A 15631-nucleotide genomic window follows, 5' to 3' on the forward strand; every position below is an offset into this window, starting at 1 on the left:
GACAGCGTACAATGTGTATTTATGTGTAAACTGTATAATAGACATGTTTATGACTCTTAATTAATGAGATGCTAACAAAATAAATGATGAGCCTGCAGGAACACTGATAAAGGTCTAAGCTATTTTTTTAACTACCTGGATGTTAACTAACGGTGGTCCCTGAGGACCACAGGTGTATGGAAATCGGGAGGACATTATGAGGGTTAATGAAATGGGACCAAACGGAGCAGCAAACTGAGGTTAAACATTTATCTCCATAAAACAAACAGTCCAAAGACCACTGGATGACATCACAGTGGCTTCATCCATCTTTTACATACTAAACAATCGTCCCGATTTCCATACACCTGTGGTCCACAGGGACAAAATGTCCCAAGGACAACACAAAGGTTAAAATTTTGAAAACATGCAGTTGTTGAACATCTATGGAGTTTGTTTTTGTTTTTCTGTACTTTCTGTACATATCTTATTTAAATAAAAATGAATGAGAATGTAAATAAAGACCCATAAAAACACATTACATCCATCTTTATCTGGCCATTTATTGCATCTCATCAGGCGTCACAGCAATTCTCTGTCATCCCAGCCTCCTGCTCTTTAAACAGCTCACCCAGAGGTTTCTCTCCTTCTCTTCACGTGGAAATAATAATCATCATCCCCTCCAAATATTAACACTGATTCACAGACCGTACAACACACTGGATACTTAAGTTAGTTTATAATACATAGCTGGAATTGGTGGTGCATTGCTTGTCATGATAATTTTAGTTTTTAACAAATGGAAGTTGTTTTTTTTGTACAGTTAATTCACAGAGAACAGTTGGCAGGAAACAATGGCTGAAGGCAATGTTACATATAAATGGAAAATACCATCGCCACAGACCGTGGCCCACGGTCTAACGCAACACCCGTTCATACAGACACGCACGGGACATGGGTTATAAACACAAGGGCACAGGCATACGTGCATCTACACACATAAGCATTCAGACCGTGGCATTATCAGCAGCAGATATGAGGTCTTTAATTTTAAAACAACTCATCAGACTCTTTTAAGTTTATGCTCATTGAAGATGGCATGACTGCTTGGGTTGAGTGAGGCTGTTAAAACGTGGACAGGAAGGAGTGGAAAGGGAAGATATTGCAAACTACAAACTACATCACACAGACAAAGCAATACAGGACAGAACAGCACAAACGCAGGAGTGGGACAGAAAGAGAGGGGCAAGCCAGCGAGGTAGAGTCAGAAAACAGAGCAGAGGGTATATCAGCATGTGATGAATACATGGTTGTTTTTCTCCAATCTAATCTTTGGTCCATTGTCCAGGTCTTTCTTACAGTTTTAAAGTGGAAGGGTGTGTAATTAATCTATAAGTTTGTTCGCGTATGTACGTGTCTGCTGCTGTCAAAGATGACCCTTTTGTTCTGTGGAGCTCAACTCATCAGATGACACTCTCAAAGAGCAGCGTCCCCTTGGTTCCTGCAGGGGGCAGCAGTTTGGCCTCACTCTCAGGGGCCAGGTACTCCAGGTGATGTCTGCCCCAAACTGGTGTGGTTAGGTGCTGCCAGCGCTACAGAGTAAAAACACAATGAGATGGGTTTTTTGGGACGGGACGGACAATTTAGTTTTCTGCCCTAAGCCCTCTTTAATGATTAATGAGGAAATCAGTTGAACAAATAACTCATAGACGAGTGATGGCAACATCCAAGGAGACGCATTCCTACTGATAAAAAGCAAACAGAAACAGGAGAATGCAAGTGAACAGACATGCCAGCACCCATGAACACTGACCTCCCGCAAAGATCCTTTGCAGCGCAGTAGTTTGTAGAGAACAGTGACAGGGATACAGAGCATAGAGGATAGGGCCAGCGCCCAGCCAAGTGCTTCACCCCAGATGGGGTATGTGTACACTGTGTTGTAGGTCAGGGGCTTGTAGTTAACCACGTGGAACAGGAACACTCCCTATATGAATGCCAAGATATTACTAGTTTTCCACTTGCAGATACAGTTTACTTAAAAAAAATGAAGTAGCACGTACCACACAGACAAAAGGTGTGATGTAGGACCAACACCACTTCATATAGGGTAGGGGCTGATAGCCGATCATACGAGCCACATCGTCCATGAAACGGTCTGCGCCTGACAGGGTAATGTAAGGATGTTGTGAGAATGCCCTGGACAGTGCAGTTTGTATAATTTGTGCTGTGTTTGTGCAGCGCTGTCTCACCATACACCCATGCAACCACCACACACTCCCAGAAGGCCTGCCACAACAATGTGATGCCACTGGCAGAGTAGTAGTCAAACAGCTGGAAGACATACATCCCTCCCTGATAGAAACGGTGAGAGCAGAAGACCATCAGAACCATCCTTTTAATAATTCATAACCCATTTCAGACATGCAGTTCCTTCCGTTAATCTTTCCACAAATCTAAAGTGAAAGCTACGTCTGAATGACAGAATGCATTCACTCTAACAAATTTAGGAGCACAGCAGTGGTACAAGGCTAAAAGGGCCAATATGTGAGCAGTTGGTTTCTAAGAGTGGTTTACAGTTCCAATTACAAGTTCCAACAAGCACATTTTATTATTAGTAAAAGGAGGTTATGATGCAAATCTTGAGAAGCTCCATAAAGGACACTTATCTTTACTACAAGACTGGTAAGAAATTAAATCTACCTAATTAGAATAATTAGTAATCTACAAATAGCTAACTAGAAAAATACCTAATTCTGAAGAATACAACTAAATGACATTTAGTCAAAAATTTGACTTTACCTCAGTAACCATGGACATGTCAATGAGGAAGCAGATGATGCAGCAGATGGCAGCTACTACCTCTCGCCGAAGCGAGCCCAGGGCAGATTTTGGGGGCAGCATGTCCATGATTCCCGTTATCAAACCCTCAACCCCGACAAACTGGAAATGAAAAAGAGGGAACGTAGAGGAACAAAAGTGAATGAGAATTCTTCGACTCTGTGTGTGTTAGTATTTTTGTCTGATATCACAGACACATTAAATATCACACAAAAATATCCATAAAGGTGCAGAAATGAGCTAGTTCTTGTTTCCAGTACAGAGGTGGACGCTGTGTCATCCCACCAACTACTCTATAAACTCCTCTTTCAGACAATCGTTGTACATCAGATGCAGTGAAGTGACACTTAAAAGTTTGCAAGTGAGCATTTTATCATGAGCCGTCTCCCTGTTAAAGAATGCTTATGCGTATCTCTTCGAAACATATTACAGCAACCATAAAGAGTGGAGCAGATAACAGCTGCGAAGCTATTTTTACATTATTTAACAGAGATGACAGGATATTCATAGGCTACGCCAGTTAAAAAAAAAAAGAAGGGAAAGAAAAGGGAGAGAATTGAAAGTGAGAGTAAATGAATGGAGAGCAGACAGACGCTCTCTGTGTGAATCACACAGAAGCTCATTGACAAATCCCTGGGCTGTAAAACAATGGATGTAGGCAGTGGCTCAAACAGACACACAACAAACAGGCAGCTGAGAAATGCAATCCTAAAACTGGTTTTTCAGGCTGTTTCTGTCTCTCTTTGGTGAATGGAAGAATGATAGAAAAAGAGAAGGAATTAGATTGACACCAAAAAATAAAAGCACGTAAGATTCAAGTAAAATTAGTATATATCTTGTGTAAGATGAGTTCTTTCTCCAAAATTATGATATAAAGGAAAGTCAGTCATTAGTACCTGACTGTCCAGCCCCAGTATGAGTAACATGAAGAAGAAAAGTGCTGCCCAGAGCGGTGCCAGAGGCATCAGAGTCACAGCCTTGGGATAGGCTATAAAGGCCAGGCCTGGACCTGCACATTAAAAAACAGAGCCATCACTGTGGACATGTGGCTCTCACTGGTGATGCTTATTACTTAATACAAATTACACAGCGTTTCAGGGGGGAAGGTGTATTCATACCACTCTCGGCTACTTTACTGATGTCCACTCCTTGTTCTGTAGCCATGAAACCCAGCACAGAGAATACCACAAAGCCGGCAAAGAAACTGGTTCCACTGTTGATGAGAGCGAGCACAAATGCATCCCTACACAGAAATACAGAGAAGAAGAAAAAAACAAGGCAACTATCACATAAAATAAATGAAATGAGATAGAAGGATGCATTATATTGTACTGTAACATAAGGCCTGTGTCAGAGACTCAAGACAAACACTGGCATAGAGAGTAGAGATGGGCCGGGAAGCTAAACTGGGGATCAATAGCAATTTCTCTAAAAGCAGATGTTGTCTTTGCAGTTGTCAGGTGGAGAATAGAGAGCAAAGAAGCCTGTCTCAAGGTCACGGATGATACAGAATGAAAGGAAAATATCCGATATCTATGATGCATATCAGTGATGTTAGGAGATTCGAATGAGTATTACGTCAACAACGTCTCTGTTATCTGCCTACACGGTGAGCAGGATTCCTTTGTTTATTCTGACAAGTCTAACCAAGAATGCTGACTGATATGAAGAATGTACAAACAGCAGTTGCATTGTGATGATTATTATAACACTGTTACACAAATGCATTCAACAGCAATTCAGTCCATTCAGTCAGCACTATCTGTACGAATCTGAGGCAGCACACAAAAGCGTGTGTGTGGATGTAAACAATCAAAACAAGTCAGAATGACAGTTTGTTTTAAGAAAGCAGTCCGTAATAAGACCCAAACTGTTCAAACAACCTAAAGTTATAATAATAATGTACACTTTTATTGATCCCCGTGGGGAAATTCTTCTCTGCATTTAACCCATTCACTCAGTGAAGCAGTGGGCAGCCACCAGTGCAGCGCCCGGGGAGCAGCGTGTGGGGATGGTACCTTGCTCAAGGGTACCTCAGGGTAGCCGTTCAGGGGATTCGAACCCCTGACCTTCCGATCACGGGGCAACCGCTTTACCTACTGAGCTATCCCTGCCCGCTCTTTATGGAGCCGCTCTTTATGGAGCCGCTCTGTGAGGCTGTAACTGTCATCACACACCAGGAAATATGGCTGTTAAATGCTGAATTTAAAAAGTTATACTCAACATAACAGAGCTGCTACCATCTATCTAAAACTACGCCTAACTTTACTTTTATTTTTTAGCTTACTATTTATGTGTAAAGACTGTGTAAGTATATTCAGAGGATCCAATCACTCACTCTAATAAACTACTTATTTTTTATAAAATACTAGAACTGTTCATCTTTTGGTTATTAAAAAGTGATGTTAACTTTATCTACGATAAATGTCTAAAACGTTATTTACATTTCCTAATATTCCACAACTTATAGATGGACTTTCAAAAAAACTGTATTTTGTCTGTCATTTATATCTGTTTTTTCTTTATTTTATATGAATTTTTCCCTTGAAGACTTCACTCTGTGTCCGTTTTTGAAATTCCTGTGTTGGCTAGCGAGGCAAAAAAAATACATACCTGTATCTATACCTGTAGCACGCTTGTAAATGATTAAACTTTTGAAAAAAGCTCAATAAGTGGTTTATCAAGCTCAATCCAGAACAGGTTATCGCCACAGGCTAAAAATAAAATAATTGCCAGCATCACTACAGGGGCAAATTTCACTGGCCGGTTCTCACCCCCTTGCATGTGTGAGGTTTTTGCCCTCATAGCCAAAAGGTTGGTTGGACCAGGACTTTGGTGCAAAACAGTGTGCTGTTTCTTTGCAACTTAGGCACCAGAAACTGCTCGATAAATCTGCATTTTCCTGTCATAGCTTGAAGAGATATGTCAAATGATCATAAATATTAAATGATATATATGGAAATATCCAGTTATTCTTGCTTGCATCACTACTTGGCTGTTTTTGTGCACAGCTAGCATTCTTAGGCTGTGTTTATATGAATCAGCAGAGGAATTATTGCATTATGGCCAGGAATATGTTTTGCGAGGTCACAAGGACTGTGACCTTTGACTGCTATATTCTAAACAATTCACACCTGAGTCAGTAAAAGATTCTCTTATGGCAGTGTGTGCACTTTGGGGCATATAAGTGGTGAACCAACAGGTGGAGATGCTGATAGTTTGATCCCTAAACAGATCATTAATCAAGCTATGTTTGCTTTACTTTTAAAGCAAGAAATCTGTAACCCAGATGCAAAATATACTACATGCTCAACTCTAAGAATAGCTTATAGAAATCTTGCCATCTATTTCTGGGCCTACTTTAATGTGTGTAAGAAACAGGGCTGAAAAGCTCTCATGTGAACTCATTTTTCAACTTGTGGTCAAGAGAGGAAAAAAATGTGGCCCATGCTGTTAAGGGCCCTCTAAATAAGTACGTGCCTGAGATTTACAAAAATAAAATCCTTGTTACTACTGTGTAGCCAAATACCTCAAAAGGCTCTTAATAGGTTTACGTATCTGTCTCTTCTGGCTAAACATATGCAAGCTTACAAACCAATGAAAACTTTCATTGAAGCCATGTGAGAGTTTTCACTGAGTGCATACTTGATATTCTACATTTGTTGGAAATGCATAAAGGGGTGTTTGCTTGAAGATAAAATAGATCTCTTATATATTTACGACTATTTATGACTGTGAATCTTCGATCAGACTTCTAATGCACAGTGTTTTAGTCTAATAGTCATAGTGTCGTTCAGAGAAAAGATCAGATCTTACAATAAAGCATTCAAAGTGCAAGTGAGGGAATGTTTCAGATCTTTTTGGGTCTTCATGTGATCATTAGCAAGGTCAGACTGAGGTTGCGCTTCTCCCTGTCATTGGGTGTATAGTGAAAGAAAGCCTATTTGTAGTGGAAATACATTTTTTTTTGGTTTATTTTAGTACTGAAGTCCACAGTCACATGAAGCAGAATGCAGATTCAGGCTATGACTTTGTGCTGATTTTGGCCCCCTTTCAGTGACAGTAGTGTCTGATTCTATGTTGTGTATAAACTCACTGGTAACAGTTGTTATGGAAGCGATTGTAGCTACCCAGCGCAGTCAGGGCACCTAGTCCGATGGCATAGGAGAAAAAAATCTGAGTGCCGGCATCTATCCACACCTATTATAGAAAAGACACGTGTGAGTAATTTCCCCCCAAATTTGTTTTGACTTACATTTCTTAGATGTCATTTGAACAGTTCTTATCCAAAGCAAAGCTTATGCAAAAGTTAAACCTGTGCTTCTCCCAGTTTGGACCAGTCTGGTTTCAGGTAATAAACAATGCCATCCAATGCTCCAGGCAGAGTGACCCCATGGGCAAGAAGAACAACCAGAACCAGGTAAGGGAAGAGAGCTGTGAAGTACACAACCTGCAGAGAGATAAAAACAAGACCTGTTAAGCACACCTCTAAATACTTTTAAGAACATTTCTGGGACATACTTGGGGTGGGGAGGTCAAGTTTGAAGACTGTGCAGTAACTTGCATTAAGTGAAAGGAGAAAACTAAACAGTTGGGCCCCTCATATTAAATGAACAGGTTAGCTGGAAATGCTTAATGCTTATCAACATGGTTCATCAGCTTATCTAGCTGGGCCTAAGCATGTTTTTATCACTTTGATTAAACAATTACCTGCTTTGCAAATACTCGTGTCATAAGTAGAAGCCCATTAGGTCCTTCCTGTAGTAGATGTGTAATGAGGCCTGTCATATTACTTTGGAGAAAAGGTAGCCTGTAAATGGAAAGCCAGATATTTTGTAAACCTCCTGCAATAGCAGGGGGTTTTGGCAGTCCTTTTCAGAATGCAGTCTTTGTCACATTATACAGAGAAAGTCACAGCTTGCTACCTTGCTACCTTATAGAAAAATCAAGTCCAAGCTTCAGTATGGTGAGAGCAAAGCAGTGAGAAAGCACATATTTGCCTTGATCTAGGGGAGAACATGGACAGAAAAGCCCCTTTCCAGCTTTCAAACATGGTGGAAAGTTACTAATCGGCTTATAGCTGGCTGGCTCAGTGGCTTTCATTATTTTTCCCCTCTTTCTATGAGCTTTGGCTACTCTGGAGACACAAGTATGCAAACACACACATCTCAATATGCTACAGCATAAGGAGATTCAAAAGAATGAGGAATGGGCATTTTGTTTTACAAAACGGAAGGCTGAGCAGTCTGTATGCAGAGTGTTACATAATAAAGATTTAGGGATTGCAGCCCGAGTGAAAAGATATACAGAATATGACTAACTTTTAAAAGAACAAAAGTATGCATATATTTAGAGTAATTTGTGTTTCAGTCTAGACACTGATCCCCACATTACACTAAAGCTGATTTGGGGTCAAAGGGCAAAAATGCTGCAATTATTTAAATCTTTCCATGAAGCCGTTCAAACATTAGACTGCACTCCATGATCCCTGACAGCCTTTTATGTGCAGCATACTAACGGATATAAATATTAATCTGCACTCAGCCCTGTAACATTATGTATTTTGTATTGCACAGGCAGAAAATACTTTACCTTGCCAGTAGATTTAACTCCTTTCCACATACAGAAGTAAACAATGATCCAGGTGGCTATAAGACACAGCACCATCTCATAGCTTATATCACCGGGCTCGTGCAGCCCTCCAGACAGACGAAGCACTTTACGTCTAGAAGAAAGAACAAAAGATGTGAAAAACATTGTTTCCAAACACAACAAAGACATTTAAAGCTATGAGGTAAATAATGTTCAAATATAAAGTGCACAGCTGGATTTCAAGTGAAACTATATTTCCTTATACATCCTGCAAATGGCATATAAATGCCAGCAAAACTTAAAATAAGATGCATTTTGCAACTGGTAAAAAAAAAACCCTGTCTGCACAGCCTTAAAAATGTACTTAAAAACTGCAGAAAGCCTGCTTAATCAAGGGATGACATACTCCCAAAACTCAATGACAGGAGAACGCAGGCCCTCAGCATCCATGCAGCTGCCATTGAGGAGGAGCTGGGCTGAGGAGAGGTTCAGCGGAGATGTGGAGGAGAAGAGGCTGGAGTTGGTGGCGGCAGATGATGGTAGAGCAGGCTGGGCAGTACTGCGGTTGTGGCAGGTGCGTCGAAAGTCCTGTGTACAGTTGGGGGTGTTCCAGGGGTGTCCGCAGGTGGCCCAGGGCAGTGGGTTAGTGAAAGAGTGAAAGAGAAAGTAGAGGCCCCACACCAGGATCATGATATAGTAGGTGTTACAGAAGAACACGATCACCATTGAGGCCAAGCCCAGACCTAATGGAGGAGGAGAGGTGAGCTCTAAATCAAAAAATGGTGGCTAGATTTATAGCTTTTCAGATAAATGTGTTGCACGTACCTTTAAAGAGGGGTGCGATGTTCCAGGCAGAGACCCCTCCCTGCTTCATGAACTGTCCCAGGGCAATCTCCAGGAAGAAAACTGGGATGCCCCCGATGAACACAATCAACAAGTAAGGGATCAGGAAAACCCCTGCAACACATGGCACTCATATTCATCACAGGCAGGTAGAAACAGTGTTCAATACTGTACTATTGTAATATTAATATTGTTTAATAAACACAATGAATGCCTCATGTGCTAAATTAAACAACTATGAGAAACTTTGGAGAAATACATTACTTAATTTTTTCATGTTTAAAAATGTAAATAGACCAAGGACTGACTTTGAAAAAGAAAATTAGCAAAGCCGCACTCCCACAGACGTTATGCTAGGAAGCATATTTAGAGACAATTAAATGCTATTCATTAATATCTTCAAATCTTCAACTAATTATATCATTAACATTAAATTCAACTAATTCATATTATAATTTATTCTAATTTCAACTGCAGAATTAACAAATTCAGGCTCTTTGAGTATGTGTGACAATGAAACAGGCAGAAAACGTGACATGAAAGTCATATTTAATGTCTTTAAGAATGTGCACACACACCAACAAGGCTCATCGTAATTAAACGTTCAGCTCAAGAAGAAATGGTTAAAAGGAGGAAGAAGCAACACAGAACACGGGGGGGAAGTCAGGGAGGAGGACAGACAAGGCCACAGATAAAAGCTGCGCTGAAAGTCAGTGTGGGAGACAATGTCTCCCGCGTGCAGAGGCAACTGCACTAGTTTGTCCTTGAACTCAAAAACTGCAAGGTGAGGAGACAGAAAAATGGGAATGTGAGACGACAGTGGACTCAGATGGGAATTATTAGTCCTGATAGAGACATCTAGGACTTGTTTTGTTTTGATCGGCAGCAGCTGGCTCAGAGCAAGTGTTTTCTATAAATAACTTCATTTTGAATTCTCACACTGTAGCCTGCTCTGATGAGGAAGAAGAAAACATAGCAAAAAGGTGCAAAAAAGGCAGCACAAGAAATTTACTTCCCTGTATCTACCTGCAATGATTTGGGTGGAATAGTAATAAACATAACTCGGTTATGCCACCACAGCGTGCAGATGGGAGTGGAGTCACATGACCAGCTATGACGCAGAGCAGAAAGAGGCCAAGAAGAAAGGAGGGAAAGATGGACAGATTACCGGAGAGGCTGGCAGAAAAATTGGGACATCAACGTGTCAGAGGTTCAACAAATAACAAAAATGACACACAAAGGCATTGACCTGGTTCGCTGTGCAAATGCTTTACAATTTCTCTCTCATCCGCTTCATTTTTCTTTATGTGATTCTCTGAGAGGAGAGGGCTGTAGCCATATAAGGGAACATTCGTGAGCGAGAGTCTAAGAGAGAAAGGGGTGGGAGACTGAGAGAGACGCAGAAAGAGGAAAAGAGAGAGAAGGGGAGAAAGATGCGATAGGACGACTGAATGGAATGAGTGGAGAAAATTCTTGTGCTGACATACCCAAACAAATTGGCCAAATCATCACGCAACTGCATCCTTAATAGGCTTAAGTAAATCCTCTCTAATCATAGCTAAACCGGACACATCAGGCCTAACAGCTGGGTTACAAATAAAACGATGAGATTGTCTGGGCAATAATTTTGTGCTTTCACAGTGTATTCACCTGCTATTGTCTCCAGAGGAGCGTGTCCTTGTTTCACCAACAAGCAGTGCTCACTTAAAGCCTCAGCTCTTATCTGATACTTTTTGTTGAGTTACAAGGTGTACCCTGGGTTGGTCAAAGGTGGAAAGTGAAGTACTGTAGCGGATGTTACTGCGCTGACGCGGAGGGAAAGGACGGGGCGCAGTCACAGGACGGTTATTGTGTGACATATCCATATGCCTCCTTATCAGCAGGCGGGTGGGAAAGAGCACCTTTGTTTGTCTCATGAGCGCTGGGCAGGAACACAGGGGGGTGGACTGTGTGAGGCAGGCTATTGTTATATGATACCAGAAGGTGGGTATCAGAGCCACTCGTCACAAGACACATAGATGGGAGACAAAAAGGGCTGGACTAAGACACACAGTCTCTCATTTAGTTTTACTTCAACTAAACACCTCATAATAAAATGAAAAGTGGGTAGGGCAGAGATAAGAGAGATAAGGAAAAAGTCTAGGCCAAAAGCTGCAGTCAGGTCAGGTAACGAGGGAACAAAGTTGGCACAGATGAAAGGAGGACTTGGAACAGCTCAAATAACATCATATGCCAACATAAGGAAGAGGAAGATCGTAGTGCAGCTCGGCCTAAGTCTGCCTATGAAGCAACAGGCAGCTATAATAAATATGGTGATATCACATGGTGGGGCATGGCTTTTGAGCTACGTGTTCACAGCCACGCAGGCCCTGCTTTGTCTAACTTTATCTCATCGCATTGACTTTCACGGTTGTCCTTCTGCCTATCTGAGTTTATTTTCACTGCTGAATGATCGTTCAGTTAGAGGATCATACTTTAAAGGATTACTGAGAAACTTTGTTTTCCCCAGAATCTCTTTTTTAAATAGACGTTTCATTTTGATACCAAGCTAATTGTAACTCGTAATCTTTTTTGCATTAAATAATATTTTATAAATAGATACACAGATGGATAAATACTTTATTCATATCACCATGGAAATTGTTGAATTTCTTGTTGCTGAATATTGTATTCATAGTATTTTAATAATTATAAAGAGGTCAGTAAGGACTTAGTCCCATGGTAGTTTCGTGGCTAAATGGTGGACTTTTTCACCAGCATTGTGACCCTCAGGGCTGATAGCTGAGCCACCTTTTGTTTGCTATACAAGGGCAATTATCATGGTATAATTTTGGTATAATCTTTGCAGATGGCACCAGTAGTGTGAAGTGAAGGAGCTCCTAAATTGGTTATTTTAAATGATGCATCCATGAAGAATGCATTAAAAGAAAAGAGCTTCAATGTATTCAAACTAGACCCTAACTTTCGCTTGTGGAAGCTTTTTTCTTAGTGGTAGCTTTTTTTCCTTAGCTTTTAATACCAGTAATTTATCCATATTATGCTATGGCTGGAACCTATCCCACCAGACAACAGTTGGAGGATAAAGGGTGCCAGTCCAACAGAGACATCTACTACCAATTTAGAATCGCTAATTAGCCAAACATGCGTGTCTCTCATCTGTGCTAGGAAGATAATGCATACGGAAAGCCAACCAGCAGGTTTGCACCTGTAACCTTCTTGCCCTCTGCAGCAGTGTTAAACACAGAGCCACCATGCTGCTGCTCAGTCATACACACTTAACGTTTTACTCAGAGTACATTTACACAGTGCTCTGGGAGCTCACCTCCTCCATTTTTGTAGCACAGGTAAGGGAACCGCCACACGTTGCCCAAGCCAACAGCAAAACCCACACAGGACATGATGAAGTCCATTTGTCTGGTCCAGGTTTCTCTCTCCGCTGCTGGTACTGTTACAGACCCATTTCCAGCCGCAGTATCGTCCTGGGTCTGCGTTGGGCCACCCCCTCCGCCGTCATCGCACCCTGAGCCCACCCCAGGCACAGGCACCAGAGGGCGAGCTGATGCGCTGCCCTCCTCCTCAGACAGTATCCCTGCGTCCAGCTGGGGAACACTGATTTCACCTGGACAGAAGAACAGGGTTGATTCAAAAACAAGCACAAAGATATGGAAATGACTAAATGCCATTAATATAACAACAGCATAAAATATTACAACACATCATCTGGCAAGTATACAGTTTCAGATCTTTACATCACACGTCAGCACTGGGGACAGACAAGCTCCGGTCTCTTAAGCCACACTCGTGCTGAATAGAGAGAAAGAGAGGCTGCACGCTTTCCATTCATTAAAATAGTCAATGCAAGCTCGGCCAGTTATTACGTACTTTCCCCCCCAGCGGTAACAGGAGCGTAATACATCTCAATATACACATACATGAGATTTGTTTTTGCAAACTGCCCACATCCAGTTGCAGTTATACTGTCATCACTGCACCCTCCCCCGATATTCATTCTCTCTGTCTCACAGACAGACTGATTAGCGTGCTGCGGTACAACACAGCATAAAGCCGCCTCAAGGTACAGCTCAAGCTCCCCTGCTACTTACAAAGCTTTTCTTCTTTCTCATGCACCACTCAAACACAAATGCAACGTGGCTCTTAGTGTCTTTCCACAATATTAGAGTGAGCCGCACTTTGCTGGATTCAAAGGCAGCTGAATCCAGATCAGAGCAGTTTTGAGGGGGTGTGTGAACAGAGGATGAGAAAAGAGTGGGGAAGGTAAGGGATGTGAGCATCTACAGAGCAACCTTAAAAGAGGATACCTGTGGTTGATGAATCATCTGTGTGAGGAACAGCTTCCAGTCAAGAAAAAATCTGCCCTTAAATAAAATGGCCATGCCTCAAGGACATAATGCAGAGACAGCTGAAGTTTTTAAAATGCCTGGCCAAGAAGGCACCTGGCGGGCAACACAGGTATACACTGTCTGTCTTCACCACAGATCTAAGCATTTTGCATCATATCCTTGAGGCACATTAAATTCATAAGCTGAACGCTGAATGACTATACCCTGACATGAGGGTCTTCTGTATTCACCACCAGTGAACATCTCTAAGGCTACATTGGCTTAGAGATGTAGCCTTAGAGACTCAAATACCCTTAAATGACTGGCTTCTGGTCCCATGTTTATTTATATTTCCTTTCTGTACAAGCATGATGCAGTAAAATAATAGATTTGAAGCAGGTTAAGCGCAGCTGGTGTGTGGAAGCTTTTATCGTCATCCAATAATGTTAAAACTGTGGCAGAAGCAGGGATGCTTTAATTCACCTACTTGTGTTTATGTTTTTAGCTAGTGGCTGACTCATATGGTACCCTATCTAAGAAGTCATTTTTAAGCAGTGGAGGTCGTACGTCATACTCACCTTGGCTGTTCTCTTCCAACTCAGGTGACATACTGCTGAGTGGCGGCACAAAAAAATTTGTATATATATATATATATATATATATGTAGATAGATAGATGTATGTGTATATATATATATATATATATATATATATTTATATTTTTTAAAAGCGCAAGCTGGCTGTTTTTATTTAGCCAGAGGCAGCTGAAGTTTTTAAATGCCTGGCCAAAGAAGGCACCCGGCGGGCTCAGAGAGGCAGACAGGGAGATGCAACCACACTGTTCAGTGCTCCAGTTGTCTCTTTTTTTCCTTTTTTTTCTTTTTTGATCTTCTGAGTTTGTTATTTCTCCTTCTTGAAAAAAAATCTCAGTTTTTTTTTTTTCAATTGCTTCACGTTGGAACCCCTCAGCTCAGCCAAGAGATGGAAAATTTCACAAAGCGCCGCGGTCAGTTCAGCCGTTGACAGGAGGAGATTCAAAAGCAGTCCACGAAGCACTTGAAGGTAAGCCTGAAGAATCTCATGGATAAGAGCTAAATGAAAATTATACTGCGCCTTAGGGTAATGATTTTTGTGTTTAAATCGCCCAGTTACAAGTCCATTATCCCGAACGGTATGCCGCAATTCGACGGACGAAGAATGTGACCTGCTCCGCGGTCCGTTAGCTGTGACCGACGCTTCCCCCGCCTCCTCCCGCCGTCAGCTGACGTGATTGGCTGAGGAGAGCCCAGTGCGGTGTGCACAGCATCAGCAGCACAGCATTACTACGGCATGTCAGCCCGGCAGCGCGAGCCTGTGAGTCTGGAGTCAGGGCAACAGAACCCATATCCGTAGATGCGTCTTCACAAGCATTTGGAGATCCGCCACGACAGTGTAGAAAAACAAACAAACAAACGTAAAAATGTTTTAGGTGGTTCCGAGATCCAGCCGAGCTGTGCGTGTTTACAGCACGCCAGTCAAAACGCTAGAATTCTCAGGTGTGTGCACACTCAGAGGTAGCCTACGCATTTAGATTTCTCTAGAAATTCAGTTTTATGTAATCGTCTGCAGATTATCGTTCACTGTCACTGTCAGAGGTATTTCTGCGTAGTTACGGATCTGCTTACCAAGATACAAATCTCAATACACCCCAAAGATAAATATAGATGCAGAGATTTGTTTTTAATTTATTTTTTCACATTTATAAATATGAGCTTTAATTCATGCGAGCAAAAATTTTAATGCATGACACCTTTGAATGAAGACTGAAGATTGCTGCTGTTTTAACAAGAGGCTTGTTGGTTTTCAGTTAGTTTCGATTGGAGTTTTCTGAGACACGTACAGCACCTGTCTGCCTACAATGTGAAACCTCCATCACCCAACGTCAGTAACGCATATGCGCTGACGTCATCAGTTGGTCATCCAAAGGGACGATTGCCGACAAGTTCCCCGTGTATATCACAACTACCTCATATTCAAGTCACAGAAATAACTGTACATGAT

The 15631-nt window shown here is 41.6% G+C and overlaps 1 protein-coding gene across 1 annotated transcript; it reads right to left on the reverse strand.

Annotated features, from left to right (window-relative positions):
• Nucleotides 1-522: 522 nt before the first annotated feature.
• Nucleotides 523-15246, reverse strand: si:ch211-117c9.5 (sodium- and chloride-dependent creatine transporter 1). The gene is made up of 14 exons (XM_040047384.1): nt 14171-15246; nt 12575-12871; nt 9235-9366; nt 8816-9152; nt 8410-8542; nt 7133-7267; nt 6914-7017; nt 3936-4060; nt 3714-3826; nt 2779-2919; nt 2229-2331; nt 2040-2140; nt 1793-1963; nt 523-1571 (listed from the first exon to the last, which is right to left on the reverse strand). The coding sequence occupies exons 1-14, from the start codon at nt 14199-14201 to the stop codon at nt 1443-1445; spliced, it is 2052 nt and encodes a 683-aa protein (XP_039903318.1). The 5' UTR covers nt 14202-15246; the 3' UTR covers nt 523-1442.
• Nucleotides 15247-15631: the final 385 nt, after the last annotated feature.

Source organism: Simochromis diagramma, unplaced genomic scaffold (genome assembly GCF_900408965.1).
Source record: "Simochromis diagramma unplaced genomic scaffold, fSimDia1.1 OVJJ01000387.1, whole genome shotgun sequence".
Lineage (NCBI taxonomy): Eukaryota > Metazoa > Chordata > Actinopteri > Cichliformes > Cichlidae > Simochromis > Simochromis diagramma.

Coding starts and splice junctions, on each gene's coding strand:
- si:ch211-117c9.5 (XM_040047384.1), bottom strand. CDS start 14,201: ATGTCACCTGAGTTGGAAGAGAACAGCCAAG. Junction 8,543..8,815: donor CCTGTCATTGAGTTTTGGGA/GTATGTCATCCC, acceptor TCTTTCTTCTAG/ACGTAAAGTGCTTCGTCTGT. Junction 7,268..8,409: donor GAGTTAAATCTACTGGCAAG/GTAAAGTATTTT, acceptor ATCTCTCTGCAG/GTTGTGTACTTCACAGCTCT.